General features: G+C 41.3%; 2 protein-coding genes across 3 annotated transcripts; both read right to left on the minus strand.

Moving 5' to 3' along the window:
* Positions 1 to 2804: 2804 nt before the first annotated feature.
* rmc1 (regulator of MON1-CCZ1) lies at positions 2805 to 13562 on the minus strand. 2 transcript variants are annotated; one of them, XM_086150692.1, is made up of 21 exons: positions 13360 to 13562; positions 12460 to 12536; positions 12234 to 12318; positions 11819 to 11875; positions 11634 to 11720; positions 10109 to 10249; positions 9776 to 9879; positions 9474 to 9563; positions 9077 to 9182; positions 8867 to 8975; positions 8718 to 8762; positions 8199 to 8252; positions 7786 to 7914; positions 7296 to 7402; positions 7036 to 7155; positions 6572 to 6649; positions 6352 to 6456; positions 5335 to 5403; positions 5145 to 5232; positions 4792 to 4929; positions 2805 to 3427 (listed from the first exon to the last, which is right to left on the minus strand). In XM_086150692.1, the coding sequence occupies exons 1-21, from the start codon at positions 13456 to 13458 to the stop codon at positions 3348 to 3350; spliced, it is 1968 nt and encodes a 655-aa protein (XP_086006818.1). In that variant the 5' UTR covers positions 13459 to 13562; the 3' UTR covers positions 2805 to 3347. The 2 variants fall into 2 exon arrangements, with proteins under 2 accessions (XP_086006818.1, XP_086006819.1); XM_086150693.1 differs by lacking the exon at positions 13360 to 13562 and having other exon boundaries at positions 12404 to 12513.
* A 518-nt stretch (positions 13563 to 14080) lies between these two features.
* riok3 (RIO kinase 3 (yeast)) lies at positions 14081 to 22117 on the minus strand. The gene is made up of 13 exons (XM_086150694.1): positions 21831 to 22117; positions 19889 to 20004; positions 19377 to 19522; positions 18549 to 18656; positions 18280 to 18389; positions 17803 to 17946; positions 17575 to 17702; positions 17112 to 17294; positions 16814 to 16973; positions 16378 to 16458; positions 16185 to 16274; positions 15960 to 16067; positions 14081 to 15371 (listed from the first exon to the last, which is right to left on the minus strand). The coding sequence occupies exons 1-13, from the start codon at positions 21864 to 21866 to the stop codon at positions 15264 to 15266; spliced, it is 1518 nt and encodes a 505-aa protein (XP_086006820.1). The 5' UTR covers positions 21867 to 22117; the 3' UTR covers positions 14081 to 15263.
* Between the last annotated feature and the right edge of the window lie 602 nt (positions 22118 to 22719).

The raw sequence follows: 22719 nt of genomic DNA on the forward strand, positions 1-22719 counted from the left end.
GAAATGTTTAGTGCTTTTCCCAATGTTGGCCAGAAAAGACCCTCACGAAAAAGTGGCGAGCCAACCAGGAAATAGTGGAAATTTTTTTTGGGGGGGGAAATAGTGGGTGTGCCATTAATAGCCAAACGGTAATGTCTTCCCATCTGCAAAGAGACGCCTCTTATCAAAGAGCAATGCAAAGTTGGTCCGGCGTTGTTTGTTGGCGGCGTCAAAGCTTTCATCGGGCATTATAGGCTATGCTACCGGCCTCTTTTGACCCTTTTTCCGTCAGATTTATATGTCTCCTGTACCCTTTTATGCTTTGCCTTCCGTGAACATCTTCAGCTCGAGCTGTTAACCCTCTCAGGCTCAAATTAAGTTGTGGCGTAATTAGCTAAGTAGCATTTAGCTGTCGCAAATCTGCAACATCTGCCTGGAGAAGGTTAACCGCTTTTCCAGCGGGATCTGTTTCCGTTCCAGCTTTCTATCTTACGCCGTTTTAACCCCACAATATCATTTTAAACCGCGTTGTCACAAGTCGTGTTAACATCATCATACTCCATTTCCCACCGCAATGTTTGGAAATTTGAGTTGGGTTGTCTTACTGTGACATGTTTCTATTTCCCGCTGCAATTTTGAGTTGGGGGTGTCTTGCCTGCCTCCATTTTGGTGATAAAACAATTAGTTTGGGGGCCTGGGAGGGGGGTCACCTCTGCTCTTGGCAACGGGTCATCGGGGAGGGGGTCATAAAACAATTTGTTGGCGGGGGGGCGGGGTGCACTAAGAGGTCATGAGAGCAGGAGTGCGTCAGTAGAGTAATGCGTCCTCAAGCGAAACTATATCGATGTACTCCAGGTGTTCCACTTCCCCTCACTATTCGGGCTCGTTGTTGTTCGTGATGTTTCCCATCGCTTCCGCGCCGTCCGCAAACTTCACCATATGACAGCTGGAGTTCTTAGGGGACCAATCATTTGTCTTATGAGAGGTCGATGTTTTCTGCGGGCTCTCTTGTCATGGATGGATGCTTCTCTTGTCTGACCGGCTGCCTCCACTCTTTCCTGTCTGGAGTTGTATCTTCCTAGGTTTCTTCTTCAATGTTGCTGCTTTAAAAGCGAAGTAGGAGCCGCTCCTCCTTTAGTTGCCTAGAAAGCAGCATCTTTAGTGTGTGGCTATCAGGCATCTGGACAACTTGCCGTGATGATCAGGCTTTCAATGCTTGGTGGGTCAAACCTCTGCAGGATTTTTTGTCCCGCCACTTGATGTTGCATACCGACTGCAGAAACCTCTGATGAAACCTGCTGGAAATAACGGTGATAATTTGTTGCGGTTTTGCAATCATAGAATGGGGAATTCAGGACCGCCTCTCAGTAGAGTGCAGCTTTAGAGCATGATTCTGTATTTTTATTTTCTAAATTAACTATCATCTTTTAAAGAAATGTGATCCTTCGACGAATATGTTATTTTATAAGTCTATATTAGATCAAGAAGTTGGAGGATTTCGGGTACTTGGGGTCAGGATTCACAAGGTTGATTCGCTGTGGCGATCCCTGAAGGGAAAAGCTGAAAGGAGAAGATATATTTTATACATTTTTTTATTTTTGTATTTATATATATATATGTGTGTGTGTGTGTATGTATATATGCATGTATATATATGTGTGTATGTATATGTATGTATACATATGTGTGTGTATATATATATGTATATGTATGTATACATATGTGTATATATATGTATGTATATATATGTGTATGTGTGTATATATACACTGCTCAAAAAAATAAAGGGAACACTTAAAAAACACATCCTAGATCTAAATGAATGAAATATTCTTATGAAATACTTTGCTCTTTACACAGTTGAATGTGCTGACAACAAAATCACACAAAAATGATCAATGGAAATCAATTGTATCAACCCATGGAGGTCTGGATAAGAATCACACTCAAAGTTAAAGTGTAGATACAAACTCCAAGCTGATCCAACTTTGATGTAATGTCCTTAAAACAAGTCAAAATGAATCTGTGTTGCTTCCTGAGTGGACACTATGATTTCACAGAAGTGTGATTGACTTGAGTTACATTGTGTTGTTCAAGTGTTCCCTTTATTTTTTTGAGCAGTATATATATATATATATGTGTGTGTGTGTGTATATATATATGTATATATATAAACCCATGTAATTATATTAATAAGTTAAAAGAATTTCATGATAGAAAAAAACTTGAGTATACATTAAGATGAGTATACATAGAATGAATCAATTAAATTATAAAATGGTGTATCATACATAAAAAATATCTGAGAAAAATTAATTTAATTAACATTAATAATACATGTCTAAAATAATTTATCTTATGCACTCGAGTAGTAAAAACATATGAATGAATGTATATAAGTAATGTATAATAATAATTCTATTATTTAAATAAAGTCATTATCATTACAGGTCAAATTAAATAAAAGTAATAAATACAATAAAAGAAAATAAATATCTCCATGAAGAATGAAGTCTATTCTTCTTTTCAATCTTGGTTTAATTACAGGTGTCTGGAGCAATTGTGTTTATGGCCAATAAAAGATAGCTTTTCTAGATACTTAACTGAAATTTAGTCAATTTAGTCTACAAGTTTAGCAAGTCTTTTGAAGACTGTTTACTGCTCTTCTGCTCCGGCCGACAATCCTGCCTAAGCAGTTTTTATTTGCAAACTTCAATAACTTTACAGGGGGACAAATAAAAAACCCACAAATCACATGTAATCATAAAAATGCATTTATTTTACATACATAAAACATTTAAATAGCAGTTCTGCTCTTGAATAGCTTTTTTTTTATTTCAAACATATTTAATTACACAATAAAGATACAAAGCCACCCCATAAAGTTCTAAAGGATGAAGTTTTGGTCAAACCCTCACAAAAAAAAAAAAAAAAAACACCTGCTGAATTTACGAGGACTTTTACAAATTGGTAATTTCTTTCTTCGGCCAGAACGTGTCATCAGAGCAGAGTGTCTCCTCTGGCCTTACAGTGATTCATATTCCAAGATATTTACGTTTAAACATGTTTACGTTTGCGTCTGTCAAAAGTGTGGGTGCCTGGAGTGCCGTCCTCTCTGGAATGAGTAGAATTCATTTGGCCTCTTTTTTTTTTTTCTTTTTTTCCTTCTTCTCAGCATTAAGTGAGAGAGAAGTCCTTCTCTCCACTGAATATTTCGCGTCATCCCCTCCCCCGCACTCAGACAAAGCAGCATGTGTGTCTTGACATCCTCCGGCTTTCTGGAACCGGGATATCACTGAGCGCAGAGACACATGAGTCGGCGATGGGGATCCCCTGGGGAGCCGCGGGGCCGCTTCTCCCTCCTCGTCTCACACCGTGGAGGCTTTCATCAGCGCTTGCTCTCCAAACAGCTGCTTGAAGTGGACCACGTGCTCCTCGCAGTGCTCTCCTGTTGCAGGCCACAGCATTTGTCACACCGACAGTAACGGTCGGATCTGCGCGTTACTAAATACTGTCTCCTCGAGCCATTTGACCCGCAGATATGAAAAAATACCAAGAGCCATGAAACCATTTTTTACATCTAAAATGAAGATAACATATATATGCATGCAAAAAGATACATGTGTATATACCCCCCCCTCCTGTTATGCTACACATAAATAAAACTATGTTGGGTTGTAGTTACGAAATCAATGGACTGTAACAGAGAAATTGAAATTCTATTACTGCATACAGCAAAATCACTCAAAAAAAACAAACAAAAAAAACTGGGTTGAATGTTATGATCAAAAATACTTAGTGTTTATGAGAGTCTTCCTTGCATTTATTAACTAAAAGGCTGATCAACCATGCCGCCTGTGTCCATGTGCCATCGTTTTATCGTGCGTGCCGGTGCGTTGCAGACGACTCAACGTAAAATTAAGAAAATTTGAAAAAAGACTAATTGACTAATTCACTGAACAGAGCAAAATATACATTTGCAAATTAAATGGGCAATTAAGATCAAAATTTTAGCTGGTTAATGGGATTTTTGCTGCTGAAGCTCTGTGCACGTTTCTGCACCTCGGGGCTGTCAAAGCTAAATAGATGGTGGCAGCAGGTGTCGGGTAATTTGTGCGGCAAAAAAACTAATGTTTTATCTAAATGTTATAAGAGCACCATAATCTGCAAATATAGAATGACAATAAAAAAAAATGATAGCGGGACTGCTCTGAGAGGACGTGCTAATTTGACTGGCTGGTCATGTCATGCGGGAAGCGGAAAGGCGTTGTTTGTCAATGTTGCCATTTAAAGACGGCGTGACAACAGACGAGCACGCACAGAAACTTTTAACCTGTAACTCACGATGCAGTGAAGGAGAAATAAGCTTTCAGAGACATTTGACTTTTTTTTTCTCTTTTAAAGGTCAATCATTTTCAAGTTTTGCAAGAATGTGTGGGAACCACCTTAGAACCACCTTATTTTCAATTTTCAAATCTAATACTAATAGTATCATATTTAAGAAATTCTTCTGAGTTTTTCTAGAATCAAGTCACGCGTTTCTGTTTTGTAGTTTTTTTTCTTTTCAAACTGCAATTCAGTCATCAGTGTGTCAACTTTCAGGTAAAAAAGTTTCAAATTTCCAGCGGGCATCAAAGTAGAAACCTAATAATGGAGATAAGCAGAGCATACAGCTGTGGAAACTCAGCCTAAATGCTTGTTGCTTGGCTAAGAATATTGTAAGCCGAGACCGACGTGCTGGATTTGATTGTCACAAGAATCAGAAGCTCCTTGCATGTGTGTGTGTGTTTGTGTGTGTGTGTGTGTTGTCACCGGGGTTGAAGCCGGGGCTCCCTCTCAGCCGCTGGTTCCTCTGCTGGAAGGACCTGAAGACGGTGTAGAACAACATCTGGTCTCCAGCCTGTCGGGCAGCGTCCAGGAACTTCCTGGCCGACACGTTGTCGTGGCCGCCTGCATCCAATAATCACACAATTGCTTGCAAAATATGATAATATTTCTTACACAAAATATCACATTAATAATAAGGTAAGAATTCAAACTCTTTCTAAATCCCTTTTCATCTGCCTTTTTTTAAAATTTGGTATTGTGTTGCTTAACTTTCAATTAATTTGTCCTTTATGACAGAGAATAATAATCAGTAAAAAATATGCATTTATCAGACGAACCGACGCTGCGGATGAATCTGAGCGCGCCCAGAACCTGCTGTTTGGACAGCAGCACCTCCACTATCTCATCGTTGGCGGTGGAGAGACGCTGAAAGGCATAAAAGTTCCACATTAAGTGATGGATTGCGTCAGAGAGAGTGTGTGTGTGTATGTGTGTGTGTGTGTGTGTGAGAGAGTGAAAAAGTGATACCTTCAGCATGTCAAGTGAGAGCTGGTGGGCGGGTGGATACGTGCTCTCCAGAGACAGAAGCAAACAGGCCTGAGACACAAGAGCACACACAACCCTGGAGCAACCGTGTCTTTTCAAAGCTGAAACACAGCCTGCTTTGTTCAGCCTGGTGTTCCAACTCCGTTCACAAGACCGGAAAATATTCCAACCCGGCCGATGACCTTTGACCCCTTGCGGTATTGTCGCTGTGCGCTGAGCTCCTCGTCCCTGCTGTTAGCCATTTTAGCGAGTCTAATGGCTTTCTAATAATAAAACCGTAGTGAAAACAGAAATACTCGCCTCTATAATCTCATTTGTTTTTTTACTTTTCTTTTCCAGATAGCATTTACAGTAATACCTCGACTTACACGTTTAATTTGTTCTGTGACCGAGTTTGCGACTCCATCTGCTCATTAATCAAATTCAATTTCCCCTTGAAATGAAGTGAAATGTGACTAATCTGTCCCGTTGCTACATGTTTTCCAATAAGAAAAATGCACTTTATAAATTGACTAATAATGTATAGATGTGTAGATATAGATATGTATATAAAAATAATAATAAATAATAAAAGAGAATGTCAAGAAATGATTAAGTGATTTATCTTGAAAATCGGATGAAGGTCCTGGCCGAGGAGGAGGTCGGGGGAGTTTCTCATTTCATGCTCTTTCACTTATCGTAACTTACTGGCTTGTAAGTTAAATTTCAATAAATACATACAATGAAATAAAATCGACTGAGTGACGGATCTTATCTCGGGAACTGACGTTCTCCTGAGTCACTGTATTATCTTCTACTTGTCATTAAAAAAAAAAACAACAACCCTCCTTCCCCTCTCAGCAACGTCCATTCATTTCTCTGTCCACGTGCTCTTTTATGGGGATCGCTTTGGATAGGTTTTAATGTTGGGAGCAAAAAGGCCAAGGTTGTCGAGGAGGAAAAAAGAAGAAAAAAAAAAAGGGTGTTACATGTGTGCATCTGGGTGTAGTCTGGACTCACCAGGGGTTTGGAGTCACTCAGGACGTGGTACTGCAGGAACTGGTGCAGCATATAGAACAGGTTGTGCTGCACCAGCGTCTTGATCACCAGCTCGTACAGGTAGTGCTGAGAGATATTGGAGAGCAGAGAGTCGGTGGGTGTTTGACGGGACGGCTTCCGGATTAAGAAAAGCAGAACGTCCACATCGATGATGCCAAAGAGCCTGATGGGGAAAACACACCTGCACGGTGATCTGGAACTGATTCAAGGAGCGGATGTACTCCATCAGCACAGCAATGACGAACTTGTGTGAGACGCCCTGCGGAGACAGGAAACAGGAAGACGGACATTTTAGTTGTTCGCATCTCTTTAGCTGTGACTCAAATTTTTTTTTTTTGTTGTTTTTTTGGCCTGATTCTGAAAGACAATCTTTTATTGTTGACTCGTTTTTTTCCCCTCAAAATTTTGTACAGAAAATATTTAATTCTTAAAATGTATAATTAAAGGATTGGGGAGATGAATGAATAAATAAATAAATCAGAGGAGATGCCTTGTCGTTAAGGCATTGGTTCTTCCTGTTACATAACTGCGTAACTGAAGTGGCTCAAACAACCATTAATTAGTAAACAGACACAGAGGAGGTATGTGTGTGTATAAGAGGGCGTGTGTGTGTGTGTATAAGAGGGCGTGTGTGTGCGTTCATACCTTCCCCTCTGTGAAAGACGACAGAACGTGTGTGTACATGTCTGATTGGTCGATGACCGCCTGAGTCCTGACCGGACGCTTCTGGGCGGCGTTACCTCGGGCCGGACCCGACTCCATGGCCTAGAACCCAGGGAAAAAAAAAATGAATCAAAATATTGACACAGAGCCCTGGACAAAAGAGCTTTTAATGGCGTCCTTGAACAATTGTCGGGAATCGATAAATTAAAATAAATAGATGCGGATGCAATGACATCACTCACCACGGTGTAGGTCTGCTCTGCCTCCAGGTACTCCTTGTACACCTGGTTCAGTTTGTCAAACACCGTGGCAACGACGGGAAGGCTGCCCTTCTCCCTTCCCTCCAGGACTGAGGAGGAAAAGAGGCATTGGCCGCGGGTTGATTAACAGCATGCAGGGACGCGTGCATCCACACGTCGTATAGACATACAGCCATTCATTAACTCATTCAAATGTCTCTGGCACAACTCATTCACATATTATATAGACATTCAAATATTCACTTGTTAGTTTACAACTATGTTAGTTTTGAATTAACCTCTTGTGTGTTTTTTGACTCCCAACTAAATGACAGTGTGATATGGTCACCTTCTTAAAATAACTGGCTGTTAGTTTTTAACAAAATCGTTTTTTTTTTTTTGCCTAAATCAAGTCCTTATTCAATGTATGGGTCCAAGGCAAATCATGTCAATTGGTTTTGCTGCTCTGGCACGGACGGACGCTGAGACCTACTCTGTGAGCAGACGGACAGGATGACCATCTTGCAGTCCCTCCGACGAAGCAGGAAGTCCATCAGCTTGCCTTTGTCCTGCAGCAGGTTGACCGTCGGGGGCAACTTCACCTGCAGGTACCACAGGTAACCTAACGGGACAGGTGGACGAAACAGTCACCGACACGTCAGACATTCTTTGATTGATTGACCCAAAAAACTCGACGTTGCAAAAGTTGTGTTCTGAAGGCAACTCGACTTTGGCTGAAACCCTTAATTGTTCCTTAGCTTAAGAAAACAAGTCAGACCTTCAAATGTAATTTCCCTGCTCTATGGATAATAAGGTATTCATTAAGATTGTGGATAATCATTAAAAAAAAAAAAGGCTTTCAACCTTCGAATGGGCAAAGAAAATGAAAGCTGTGCATTTCCATACCTTCACTGGCACTGATGATAATGTCGGGCTGGAAAACGCTCCAAGAGGAGGAGTCTGGATGAAGGTCAGGGTCAACGTGGACAGCGAGCGGAAAGGTCAACACAAATCTATTCATTCTTTTAATAAAATTTACATCTAAGATGAACAGATTTTGATAAATTATGAATGTTTATTATATCTTCAGAAAAACAATATCTTCTTTTTTTTTTTAATCAAGGTTAACTTGATGTCATATTAAAAGCTAACCTTTAACCCTTAAGATGCATGGGATCATTGCCTGATATTTGACCTTCATACAAAATCCTATCAACAGAGTGCCACTTCTGGACCTCAGGGTTCGGGTCGTGATGATCGCAGCGGTGGCGCAGTTGAAGGACTTGTATCTACTACGATAGATTTGGTGCCCGTGAGCGAATAGCCAGGCGAGGCGTTGCGTTTCGGAGCAAGAAAAGGACAGAGAGCCGAAGAAAGGCAAAAAAAAACAACATAAACACACCATCTCTGTGAAATAAAGGATACAGAGCTGACATGGAACCGGAACCTGTGGAGGAACAACGGCTGGACCTGCAGGGAGAGGGAGAAAAAAAATCACTTTGCACTGTCACTGATATTTCCTGTAAGTGTGTGTGTTTGTTTAATGTTAGCGTCAGGAGTAGATGTGTGTGTACCTGACAGCGGTATTCTGCAAGGGTGTATGGAGCGGGCTGGTAGGACAGGTTGGTGTGTGTTGACGGCACAGTCTGGGTCTTTGAGTTTAATGTCGAAGATCAGCGAGGTCTGAGGAGAGAGATGAATGACACTGACACCAACACACGCACACGCGCACACACACACACACACACACACACACACACACACACACACACACACACACACACCTGAGAGCTCTGGTGATGGACCACCACCAGGTTGTCCACGATGTTCAAGGCAAACTTTCCTGTTGTGTTCAGCTTCAAAACATGACTCTTCTTACATGGACCCTCCCTGAAAGCAAACAAAAAGAGACAGTTGGGCTCATGTCAGATCTTACAAGCTTTGAAATTATGGGTGAGGGTTATTCATATTCATATTAAAAATTAGGTTAAAAAAAACAAAACTTTACAATGAATTTTAACTGAAAAATGGCAGGAAATTATTTGAACAAAAATTAAATATAGATCAACAATATGGATGAAATTGCAAAAATGGGCAATAAATTACAATAAATCAAATTTATAATTATATAAATCACCTTTCTGCAGAGATGTGTGTGTTTGTGTATGTGTGTGTGTGTACCTGGGTAAGTGATACAGCACCACCTCTGCGCTGGGACTGTTGGCTGTTCTGGAGTGATGCTTCAGATACATCACGTACAGCTGGCCGTAGCTACGAGCAGACACACACAGACGCTTCGGACGATGTTCACAAACACAATTCAAAAAACATGAACAGACAAAACAAAACAAAAGCGAGTGATCGAGGTGGAAGTCAAGTCCTGAGAGAAGCAGTGATCGGGTTTCGACCGGAGACTGCGGCAGGATTACCATTTCTACACTCAAATGAATTAAAAAAAAAAGCCTATTTCACAACAGCCTTACATGGTTGCCATGGCAATATCTCTCTCTGATAGGCTGAGTTTGGCAGGTTTCGGGACCACAGGCAGCTCGATCTCGAACTTGGACATCTTGGCCATGCTCCCATTCTGGTAGGATTGTGGGAGAACACACTGTCAAGATGCTGCTATGTTGCTGGCACACACACACACACGAGTTTGAAAAATCAATTTGATTTTTTGGAAATTTTGTTTGAAGGTCAAGCCACAAATGACAGGATTGTCATCTTACACCTAATCTGCCACTTGAGATACAGTCTCCGATCTGCTTTTCTACATTTATTAATGGAGTTTTTCAGTTAACCCGGAGGTTCCTGACCCTGAAGGCGAAGGGCTGCAGGATGTTCCCCTGCACGGTGGTGGAGAGCAGGATGACGGCCGTGTCCGGACAGTGCTGGTACCAGTTGACGTTGATGCTCTGGCTCTTCAGCAGCTTCAGACTGCGCTTGTCTGGAAACACCTGAGCACACAAATACACAGACAGGACCAAGAACGTGAGCACTTAAGAGTTAGTGTTTTTGGAGCCAAAGGTCTGGCAACCATCAGCACTCTCAAAGAGCCATGGCAGTCAACTGTCGCTGCGAATAAAAAAGATCGATTTCACTGGACGCTAAAAAGTGTGTATCTGTAAATTAAACAGCCAATTAAATACTTATTTTACCTGGATAATGTGATTTTTACCACTGAACCTCAGAGTACAGTATCTGAATCTCAGGGCTATAAAAGCTCAATCTGTAAAAGCTTTCCTGCGGTTGTGGCGCAAATTTTGCTTTACTTCAATGTCATTTTAACTTTTCTTTTTTTTTCTTTTTTGCTACCTATCTGGCTTCATTGTGGACAGAAAAAAAAAATGGATTTCATTGTACAGGGAAAAAAGGTTCCCAGACTGTACATACGACAATAAACACTTTGACTCTTGAATAATCTTTGAATTCAGATTAACCGACAAGCTAAAATCAAATTAATTTAATTGAACTCATAATTTATTTTCCAGAGCCACATGGAAGGATGAACGAGCCACAAGTGGCTCTGCAGGCTGGGGTTTGCTGACCCCTGGTGTGGTTGTTCTGTTAACCTGAGAAACAGCACCCCCAATAGGAAAGATCAAGACCTCACTAATGCTGGGCTGACGCAAAAAGATTTTCATGGTCCCAGACTAAACAGGCAAAGTCAGAATGAAATTTTAGGAACTTTACCGGAGTCGTAGCTCACCGTCATCTCGATTATTGAGTATTAAGTGGTAATCCAAGCAGTTTCAGATCAGTCTTTTGTTATCTTGGGCTTACAACAATTTCAAACATGTTTGATATTATCACAAGTCTTTCGGCCTCTATGGCGGCGAAACACAAAGAACAACCAATAGATGAGCTCTAACAAAACCGGAAAAAGGAAATCTGGTAGACAAACAATCACCAGAGGTTTATTGTGGCAGAGACAATATTTTGTTGGAAGTGGGGATGAACAGGAACAGCGAAGGACATCCCAATCAATAAAAGCCATCCAAAAAGAGGAGCGGATGGTGGAGCTGTGGGGAGAACAGCTCGACTTATGGAGAATTATAAGCGACAGACTGAAATAGCAGAGACTCTGCAAATACTTGCCGAAAAAATTATATTGTGGGGAAAAAATTACCATAAAGAATCTAGTTGTAGTCTTGTTATTATTGACCCAAAGATTCAGTCTTTGAACAATCTCAGTCCGACTCTAGGTGTGATTAAAAACTAAAAATGTGTCTTCAGATGTGAGCAGGTGTGATATGATAGTTTTTCGCAAGTCTTTGCCAAATCTTTTCAAAGTCTTCTGATGTATGGCTGGCTTGCTTGCTACACAACCGCAAATGTCACCTGGTAGAACTCGATCCCCTGATCGGTGACGAAGACGATCTCGTTCCAGTTGGTCCAGCAGAAACCCAGCACATTGGCATTCTTCATCTGCGCAATGAGAAGAGAAGCAGCCGCTCTCAATGTCAGATGTCAATCCACCCGACTGAAATCGGAGGGAAACAAGATAGCGGGCAGAGGAAACAAACCTTGCACTCCTGGGTGTACTCGGTGTGTGGGTAGTCCAGCATAAAGTTGATGAAATCCTTCAGAAAAAAACATGTTTTTGTGGTTTAGAGCTGCTAATGGTAAGACTTGGGAACAATAAATTCTTGCGAAAAACCAACTGAACTATCGTTTTGGTAGAATGAGGCTATTTCAAAATGAATAAAAATTTATTCAATGAGGTATCCCAAAATGTATCATTCCCTTTGATCAAAAAAATCAGGCTGACTTTGTCCGACATTGGAATTTTAAACAACAAAATGAGGCGTTAAAATGTCGTTGGTTTATCCCGTCTCAGATTTTGCGTGCTAACAAACAGATCGGAAACCAAAGCAACATCAAAAAAAATGACATAATGGTCTCATTAACCCATTCACACTTCCCTGCAGCAGAACTCACCACAGACTTCAATGTCCTCTGCACGGCCAAGATTTTATTTCCGATGGAGAACTTGATACACTTCACCTCTCCTTTGTCGTCCATTCTGGGAAGAAGCCACAGACGTTGGGGTGAAAAGACCCGCAGGAATATGCAGCACTGAGAGGAGTGATTTGACCTTGAAACTTTACTTGTAATTTTGTTTTGAAACTCATCGAGCTGTTCCAGCAAATGGTGACTGGCATACCTGAAGGAAACGGAGCACTTATCATCCGGGCCTTTGACCACCACTCCTGTGGCGCCACCTGAACGCACCGCAAACACCTGAAGCCAGGAGATGCCACGCAGGACCAAGGTTAAATCCTTTCAGTGAAAGTCTCCACATCGGCTCACAAAATGTATACAAATGTTTACGAGACAACAGGTTGCATATGAAGTTCATGAACTGGTCAGATCTCCATATGATTCAAATATCTGATGAGGAGAGAAGAAAGCTACTTCCTGGAGGGGATGTGGGACATGAAAAAAAATCATAATAAATAATATATTTTGTTATTTACAATTAATTTATATTGAAAAAATGTATAGCACTTGACAGTGCAGCACTCTTCATATGGGGGAACACATTAACTTAAGATCATGCAAAAAATAATATAAAATTAAATCAATACAATGCCAATATCAAAGTCATATGCAGTTTTGATGTAACACTATTGTGCACAAAAAGAATAACAAAATAATACTTTTAAGCCCATTCATTACTGTTTAATTATTTTGTTTTTATCTCACAACAGTTATGGCTAAACGTAAACATATATATTTCAAATTATGAGTAGAACTGCACACAGGCAGTATATGTCTATCACAGTATATGTAGTTTGTGTATTGAATTATTAGCGGTATTACTGCTGGTTACCTAGGCAAGGGTTTGGTTATTTATCGACATATTTACAAAGTTGTTACAATGATTCCATGGCTTTTAATAATAATCCCAATTTCCGAGGTTGTCTCAATTATTTTATTGTATGAATAAACGACCCTTTAAAAGCGCCTGGATCCAAAGTGTCAAGGGTTTTGGACCGGTCTCTGGAAGTCAGCTGACGATGCTAACTAGCCGCGACGTTGCTAACTTGCTAAGTTAGCTAACCTGCTTGTTCGCCTCGTCAAAGAAGACGTTGTTGACGCTGGAGGCATTTTCAAACTGCACTGGGTTCTCGCACAGCTCCAGGTAATGTTCCGCGTTCATCCTTACGGTTGCCGGGCAAAGTTTGGGATTGTTTCAGCTCCGTAACATCGCCTGACAGTATCCGACACAGCGTCACCCGAGGCAAAATCAGAGTGACTGGTCGGGTAGCCTTTCGACTTCCGGTGAGAGAATTCAAAATAAAAACTTTAAAAAAAGGATCTGCCCTTTAGTATAACTAGTATTGTGGGATTATTGAGTATTTTTTATTGGAATGTCGGTTAGTAATTAATTCCAGAAATACATCAATGACTGTTTAAAAAGAAAACTATATACTCGTGGTACATTATTAAAATACTCTAAACATCCGTGTGTGATTATTGAATTTTTTACGCATGGACTGGTATTTTGGTTTACTAAAAATTAAAAAAAAAAGGTAGGGCGGCTATCATCACTTCATCTTAATATTAAGACTCAGGTTACTTTTGTGTCGCACTTAGCGTTTACTGCGCTTTTACTTTGAAAGGAACAAGGCGGAAGTCTGTCGGGTCACGTGACAGTCATTCGGCAAGCCCCTTGTTTTGAAGCTGAATGTCAACATGTCAGTGCTTGGGGTCTTTGGCTGGATGACACTCGATATTTTGGCCAGCGATCAACCGGAAGAAAAGAAGACAAAGCCTCTCAAAGTTTCAAGCAGCGAGGCGTGATTTTATTTCACGTCAAAGACAAAATGATCGATCGGCCGATCTACGTTCATCTCTGAGGCCTGTCTCTAAAAATGCATCAGCAAAAAAATCCTTCACTGTAACCATGAGACAATTTTTTTTTATGTTTTTAACGAATCAACCACTTGATCTACTGTAATACAAGCAAGTGTTACCTTAAGCCCCAAACAAAACAGAATACATACGAGAGGATACCTTGATTTCCATTCTGGACTGTGTGAAAGAAGAGAACAGTGCCCTTGTAATTTACTGAAGTGCAATTTGATAGATTCAATGTCAGAGTCCATTCTATCAGGCCATTTAAATGGAATAGAAACAGAATAGAACATGCAGAATAAAACTTTATTCTGGTTTCTGTTTGGTGCTGGGTTGGCTTTTGGATATTTCAAAGTCTGTCAAAACTGAAAAACTCTTGAAATATGAGAATTTATGGTCAAATTAAAATGACTTATACATGAAATTTCCACCAGTCCACGAACTCATCATAAACAGTTGTTTAAATTCCTCATAGAATCAGCAGTGCGCTTCACTCAAGGTTATTTCCACTCCTTTCATACGATCTAATTATGAGGTGTTTTCACAGGTAATCCCCACCGTCATGTTTCATTATCTCATGTCTTGTCTTGCGTCATCATTTTACTTTCGCACACCACAAATGCTCACTTTTGAATTCACGGGAGCTGCAGAACATAAAAACACTGAGGGCCCAAGCTGCAAGTCAGCGACATAACATTCAAAACAGGATCCATTCCACACCGGATTTCCCATCACAATTCGCTAAATTATTTCCTGGAGATTTGACAACTCTCAGTTTTACTTTTTGTTGTTTTTTTTTTTAAATGTCAGATTGATTCTTTTTTTCTTTTTTTTTTACAATTTAGTTTGTTAATATGACTGCTAATTAAAAACACACACTGGAATCAAACGTGAGCCGGGAATGGCAGAAAATGTTGAAATCGGGTGTCGTCTCCATAGAAACGTGTCGGAAGTCTTGCAAGTGCCCCAAACGCCATTCTCCTCCAGCCAGGAGGAGCACTCCATTTAGCTGGAGGGTGATGGAGGTCATCGGGAGGGCGCCTTAATCTCCTCCTCATCGGGTTTTCAGCACAGTGGAATCGTGCAGAGCGCAGGCCGGGCTGGTGGTTAGTCATCCGCAGCGGGTTTTAAAGGAGGGCCGCCCTCCTCGGCCGAGAAGGCTTTCTTACCGCGCCGCTGCACATGGTCTTCATTTCTCTTTTCCAGGGCCATGATCTGTTGGGGCAGCAAGACAACAGCCTGGGGATTACTATTTGCTCGGGATGGAACATTCTGGCTCACAGTAGTTAGTTAAAATAGGAAAATTCTCATCATGTTGTTTAAAAATTTCGTCTATTAACTTGTTGCAGAACACAAGAGGGCATTGTAGTTTTCTCCAGCTGGTTTGTCTGATCTGATGAACAGCCTGGAGTTCCTTGATCTCCGTTTTGAGCGGAATGAGATTCAATCTAACCTCAAGAACTAGTAAATATCTATCAAATACCAGAAAGATGATAGACCATTACTGCGATGTCAGGTGAAAATAGCATTTCGATTAAAATATTATCCATTTCTACTATTCTAAAGGGGTGTAAAAACAGAACACAAAAATAATTACTTAGGAATGACTACACTTACCAGATAAAGGTAAATGTCACCAGAAAAGCAGTAAAAACTGTGTCAAAATGACAGTAAACCTTGTTTAAATGATCAAGAAATGACATAATAAGAAGTCGAGTAAGAGAAAACAGACTGGAAATGTTAATACGCCTGGACAGTACTTTTACAACAGGTTAGTATATGGGTCGGTTTTGTGTGAGTTACCTCTGAGATGAAATCAGCCTCGTTCACTGCGTCGATATTCAGTCCACTCACTGAATTGAAAAGTTCATCTGCACTCATCACCTCTGCCACACCTTGCTTTTGGAAGAACTGTGGCGTGCACACACATACACGCACAAACACACACATACGCACACAAGTTGTAGATGAACGGAAGAAGACAGCCTCTGGGGTTTTTCAATTTAAAAAGAGGGGAAACTCTGTTACCGTGGAGACATTCTTGCAGTCCCTGAAGAGAAACTCCAGGGCGTGGGGGTAAGTGGGCTCAATGGACTGACTGACATCGATAAACCAAACCTGAGTCACGCAAATCAACAAATGGTGAGAGTCAGTCAGAAAAACAGGAAGAGGATGAAATGATGAAGGAGCAGTGTGAAGTTAAGTTTGGAGGGGTCAATACCTTCCCATCGTGCCACAGCATGTTGTATTCGCTGAGATCAGCATGAATCAGGTTACACTCCTGGTAGAGCTGCTGCATCATCTGCACAAACACCACAGGAGATGGGAAACAACCTCAGTGTCACCTTATCTGGCTCTGGGTTCGGTCCACTGCTGACTTGTCAGATTATATAAAATGTATTAAATGCACAGGTTATTTCAAGGTCGAATCTACTTTTTTCCATTTTATCTCTTAAAAAACTGCCATGCCTAAATTTAAAGTACTGTTGTTGTATTTTAAAAAATCTGAATTATTAAAGTATGTTGCAATGTAAATCCAACATAATAGCCAGAGTATTTCAATATGTTGTACATTTTTAGGGTACAAGATTTTCTTAAAATGTGCCATCTAAAAAAATGTCAAATGTAAACTTCTCATTTGCATCTGATGTGCTCACTTGTACGGTCTGGTCGAAGGCCTTCCTCCTGTCCTCCGAACTAAGCATGGCGTCTTTGAGTTTGGGGGCTGCTGCGTGGTTTTTGCCGATGAAGGACAACACCAGAATGTGTTTCTTCAGCAGCACCACTTCGGGACAAGGAATCCCTGCTTTCTTCATTCTGAACACACGCACACAAACATGCACGAGAACATATTACAAGATGTTGAACGTCGCTGTCGGCCGGAGAGTTCCACCACGACGACGGGCGGCCAGTTCTCCGCCGCCTGGCTCCGCGGGAACTTCATGCTTTGTTCACCTGAGGAGGTTGTGCATCTCCTTCTCGGCCCAGAGTCTGATGATCTTCCTGGGGTTGAGCTTGCTGAAGCGGTCGACAAAACGGTAGTCGTCCTTGATGTAGCGGTCTCTGTTCTTGAACTCGTTTAGTGTTGTCTTGAAGACTTTCAGCACCACCTCCTCGGGGACGAGCTGCTCCTCAAGGCTGACACAAACAAACAGACACACACATATAGACTTTGTATTACTGAACTGTATTGAGGGTTAAGGTCTGATCAAGATGTTAGCAAAGGGACGTTTGTTGCATTGTACTGTCCTTCCTAACAGTTCCAGCAGTCTTGTGCATAAAAGTTGTATAGTCACTTATTTGAACAAACTATTTAAAAATACTTGCACACATCTTGCTTGTGCTCATTTAAGACCAATCAATGTTAGTGCTCTTCGTCGCTATGGAGATGTTTTTTTAAAGGCCTCTCATTGCTTACCTCCCGCCGTCGGCGTGGAAGACGACAGCCTCTTTCCCGGTGCTGATGCAGCCATTGATGTTATCCAACACACCGGCGTTCACCATCTTATACATGAGAAGGCGAGTGCGAGGGTCCACTGCTTGGACCTGAGGGGGGCGGAGGAGGGGTGGGTTAGCGTCGTAGGGAAGAAGAGGCAGGACGACGACCTCTGGATTAATGGATGGATGTAGCGGTGCAAAAACATACAGCGGTGGAGTGCTCCTTCTTCTCGTGCAGCCTGGCGCTGCGCCTCTGCTCGCTGTAGCAGTGCTGCTTCAGAGAGTTGAAGACCTGGTTGGAGAGCTTGAGGTCCATGCCCAGACCGTCACCCACGTGCACCTCTGGGGCAAACTGACACGGCACACGGGACGGAGAGGCAACTTATGGGATGTGCAGAATCAAAAGCAGTGAGCGCAGACTTAAATGCAGCCCCTCAAAATTGCCAGCGGGGTTTCACCCTCCTGCTGAACAACCGTCTACGAGGAAGTGATCCAAACTCCCACTTAGATCCAAGTCTCAGTAAACAGTTCTTTCAACAGCCCTGCAATCGTAATCTTTGGTGACAGACAATTCAACAATTCATGCTCAGGGATCTATTATAACAAGGCTGGCGTTTCAAACAACACCGAGTCCTATCGAGTTCAAGCTGGGAAAAATAGGAGGGTCTGAGAAAAGTCAACCTACGTTATCCATGCGGGCAGTGTTCTTGCGGCCGCAGGTCACTTCATCATGCTTCGTTTTGATGTTCTTGCCTTTCCCATAGAAACCTTTTTTGGGCGTGATCTGAGGCTTCACTGAACAAGAAAACACATATTTATCCAACTATTCAAATCGGACTGGAATAGAAACGATTTATGTTTATTGACTGGACACAGTGGGGTATAAAAGACAACCTGGGCGTTAGAAAAAAAACGCATGGATATCTGATGAGGGCTCCTGCACGGATGTGCTACCTGGTCTGTAGGGGTCGTGCCTCGTGTCCTGCCAGTCCACCTCGTCCTCGGAGCTATCGCTATCCACATAAGGATGGACCTTACGGTAGTTCTCGAAGGAGATGGACACTGGGAACACACAGGGAAATGACGAAAGAAATGTATTTCTCTGTATTTAAAAGAGTCAGTCTCAAGAGGGAGTCCTTGACAGCTCAAATGCCTCCAGCTGAGATTATGTCGTCAGCCTCTGTGACCGTTTATTTTTTTCAAATAGTATCAATTTCTTGAAGGAGCTTTATTGTAATATGCTGCTATTACAACATCAAATGTCACATGTACTTAGTACACATTACTTTCGGAAAGATCACAAGAGCAATGTTTTTCTGTCGTTCTGATGGTGTTTGTGTTGAAAGACACTTGGAGGTGACAGATTCAATCTAAATTATTGTATATATAACTTGCTTAAGATTTAAATATATAGAAAAAATTGGTATGACACGAATTTAAAAATGTCAACGGCTTTGTATAAAATTATCTGAAAGTTGTCGAGGAGAAATTCATGAAACCTCTAAGATTCTTTTTCCCTTCTTCATTCCTAAAATACATGGTGGTTCTATCAAACTGCAGTCCTTGAATCATCTGTTGCTCTCAATGCTGAGCTGCCTGCTTAGTTACCGCCCTCGCTGGAATGCGTGTTTCATAACACTGCTGCACAACGTGGCCCTTTAGTCCACATCTGATCAGCTCACGAAGCTTTAGTCATCCGACTCATATCAGGATGACTGTTTGACAGCTGATAAAGATGTTGACCAAACCAGAATTGCTGCATCTCTTTTGATCCTGTGCTACCTTTGCTGTCGCCGTTGAACTTCTTCTCCTCCCGGCGGAGCTGGTGGTCATACTCGCGGTCGAACTGCATCTGCAGCATCTGGGCGAGCATGAGGTCGCTGGTCGTGTCGGGAGCGTCATCTGACAGCAGCAGATCAGCTTCGGGGCTGAGAGAGAGATGAGCGGGGAAAATAGATGAGAGGATGGGGATGTTGGAACAAGGCTTGTGAGTCCAGTGACACCCTACTAGACAACCTGCAGGAGTGCTGGGACAGCCAGGGATCGAAATATCTCAGCTAAAGGAGAATGTTGTGCTAAATGTTTTGGCCATTTTTTAATTGCCAGTAGGTGGTGCTAATGAGTCAAATGACACCAAGCTCACCAAGGGGATGAAATCTATATGGTGTTCAAGAATGAAGTGATAATCAATAAATCTAATGGGTCTAAGGATCCTAAGGAAGGAGACACATGGGTGAAATGACTAAGATACATTTCACAGATGATGAGAAATTGAAAGAAAGGTGATAGCTTACACCACGAGGGCAGGGAAAGGATGGTTCTCTTCATCCAGGTGCAGGGCCAGCTGCTCGCTCATCACATCAACCAGAGAGCAGGTTGGGGCCACTGGAGCCACTGAACCCCAGGGGCTCTGGTCAACACACACACAGGCTTCCATTAGTTTCTTCCATTAGTATGTGGTATTAAGATTTACCAGCAAAGCCCCCCACAGAACGGCCAGTGACGGCGCAGTGTCACATGATGACTCGATCCTGATTTGTTAAAGGTAAAAAATACTGTGGTGAAAATTAGGGTTGTGTTGAAAAGGATCTTTATCCACTCAAACACCACAAGTCATATGCAATAGCCATATTCCTTGAAATAATCCCAGTAGAATGGGTCTCAGAGAAACTGTTCTGGTTTATTAGCTACATTTTAAAAGCTATACTGGGTGGTAGGTGGGTTTCAATAGCATAACTTATATGAATATTATCCAAATGCTTGAACCTGTTTAAATACCATGCAAAATTTTGAATTGGCTCATGTGTAAAACTGAACTGTGAATTACCATGGTAGCCAAGATATATAGGAACAGTTGGCCTCTGACTTAAAATATCCCTCTTTAGCTGAGGGGCTGCTAAGTGGAATATGACACCCATGCTATTTTCCCTTCACTGAGTTGTGTGAAATGTGCATCCAAGCAAGAAACGTTCGATAAAAAAGGGCAAATGTGAGAACATTTTGAATTTACAAACAACTAAAATGATATGAAATGTATTAGAGGGGGTTCCCGATGCTATTATCTTGAAAATAAAGACAAACTACAATACATTGGACATAATGAGGACACTAATAATGGGTTTATTAAAGGCATTCAAAATTTTGTAAGACTTTGTTTCCAGATGTGAATGCAATCTTGCCTGTGGTCATCGAGCATTGTAACAAGGCAGCAGACATGTTTAAACATGTCTGGACATCCCCTCCCCCAGAGGTTACATGCAATATTATGTCACAATGACCAAAATCCCAATTCGGTCATTAAAAAGTAAAGAATTTTATATTTTTCTGCTAAGGCATGGCCGTGATCACTTCTGTGGACACTTCTGTTTCAAAGCTTAACTTTTGTTTGTATTTTTCAATCAATTATATAGTTCTGGTAGCCAACGCCAAACAGTTTTGTTGCGTAGAAAGTACAGTTTGTGAATTTTAAGGAAAAATTAAGTCGAAGTTGATATGACTATTCAACAGTCCTGCAAGTTTAAAACCAAAATGCTATATCAATGCTATTCAGATAATGATGAGGCCGTTTTCTCTGCAATGTTTACATCTGACTGCAACAATATTCTTGCTATTTATGTTTTGCTACCTATCTGGCTTCACTGTCGGCAGCAAAATAATAATTTAACTGCACAGGGAAACACGTTTCTAGACTGTACATACGGCCACTTTCTACTTCCCATATATCAGTAATGGTACCAATTCATGAAAGTTAATCTCTTTGATATTCTTCATTGCAAAATGGGAACATAAACAGTGGCACATTGTCGTAAAGAAGACAATTGTAAAACGAAACAGGACTACAAGGTGTGTTTATTTATATGTTATTGATTGGTCTCATGTCGTGGAACAATTTCGTCACTTTGGCTGTCGTTCTACATGTACTACATAATTTCTATTGAAGGTATCGATGAGCATTTCCCCGAAGTCGTGGATTTCACCGTGGAATAGACGTCTATAACGCTGGTCATGTAATCGCAAATGAACAAACACGAAAACTTTCTTTCTTATCGTGACAAGCTAGCATCCCCACGGCTAGCCACTCCTCGCCTTTTTAAAGAAGGGAGAGCCGCCGCGGCCATGTTGGGGGGGTTATCTGAAGCTAAATCTGGGCTCTGACTCAAAGACTATTTTAAGTTTCCCACAAAATTCTGTAAAATTAAAGCCGCCGTTTTGAAAAGAACATGTAAACCGGCTCACCTTTGGCGCTTGTGTTGTTACTCCGGTTTGATCCATGGTTGCCTAAGTGTTTAATCGATAGCTTTGAGGAGTGAATGGTGGCTAGCAGCTGGGCTAATGCTAGCAAAGAAATAAGATAGCACCCGAAAAAAAGCGACCGAAAATGAGAGGAATTACAAGGTCCCGCGTTATGGCAGTGGCAGACACGCGTTATATAACTATCAAAAAACGAGAGTAATGTTTTATTTAACCTTGAACGGAGGGAGTTGAATTTTTGAGAGGTTGATTTGAGTCAGAGAAGCCGCTGCAAAAGAGGTATCTAGGGAAGAGGGGAACGTAATAAAACAGGAAGTCCATCATCACTGCCCGGAGACGCGGCATGCCTTCAAAATAAAAGCCGCGCTGAACCGACGAATAATTCTGGCAATTCTGGCATACAATAAAAATAATCATTATTATTATTATTATTATTATTATCATCATTAAAAAATATTCGCAAAAAATAAAGCAAACGTTTGTGAATACAATAATTATTAAGAAGAATAAGTGATTTCTCATTAGACAATAATGACTAATGCTGAAATACAGCCGGAATTTTAATTTTACATCTTTATATTATAACAACAGGGTAAAATACATAAAAACAACGAAGCGGGATGTAAGTTTTATTTTTATTACACGGGTAATTTGTCTTCATCCGTGTAACAGGGCGCGGGCACCGACGTACTCCACCTCCGTTTGTCCAGGTCGGAGCGTGAACGCGCATCCGAAACAGTGGATTGGGTGTAAAGCTAGACAGAATAAAGATGTGATAAACCGGAAGCTTACAGACACTGGCCTCAAAATAAACATTGTTTAGTATCCGGTTTGAATTAAAAACAAACGTGTGAGCAATAATAATAACACTTAC

The sequence above is a fragment of the Fistularia commersonii genome, chromosome 8 (genome assembly GCF_037954325.1).
Source record: "Fistularia commersonii isolate RoL2024-O1a breed Wild chromosome 8, RoL_Fcom_v1.0, whole genome shotgun sequence".
Taxonomy (NCBI): domain Eukaryota; kingdom Metazoa; phylum Chordata; class Actinopteri; order Syngnathiformes; family Fistulariidae; genus Fistularia; species Fistularia commersonii.

What these genes read in the sequence shown, in the direction of transcription:
- rmc1 (XM_086150692.1), bottom strand. Translation starts at nt 13,458, where the DNA reads ATGAACGCGGAACATTACCTGGAGCTGTGCGAGAACCCAGTGCAGTTT. An exon ending in AGGGGATCGAGTTCTACCAG is followed by an intron (nt 10,250 to 11,633) that starts GTGACATTTGCG and finishes TTGTGTGCTCAG; the next exon opens with GTGTTTCCAGACAAGCGCAG. An exon ending in CAGATTCATCCGCAGCGTCG is followed by an intron (nt 4,930 to 5,144) that starts GTTCGTCTGATA and finishes TATTGGATGCAG; the next exon opens with GCGGCCACGACAACGTGTCG.
- riok3 (XM_086150694.1), bottom strand. Translation starts at nt 21,866, where the DNA reads ATGGATCAAACCGGAGTAACAACACAAGCGCCAAAG. An exon ending in TAACAACACAAGCGCCAAAG is followed by an intron (nt 20,005 to 21,830) that starts GTGAGCCGGTTT and finishes TGTGTTGACCAG; the next exon opens with AGCCCCTGGGGTTCAGTGGC. An exon ending in GTTCAACGGCGACAGCAAAG is followed by an intron (nt 18,657 to 19,376) that starts GTAGCACAGGAT and finishes GTGTGTTCCCAG; the next exon opens with TGTCCATCTCCTTCGAGAAC.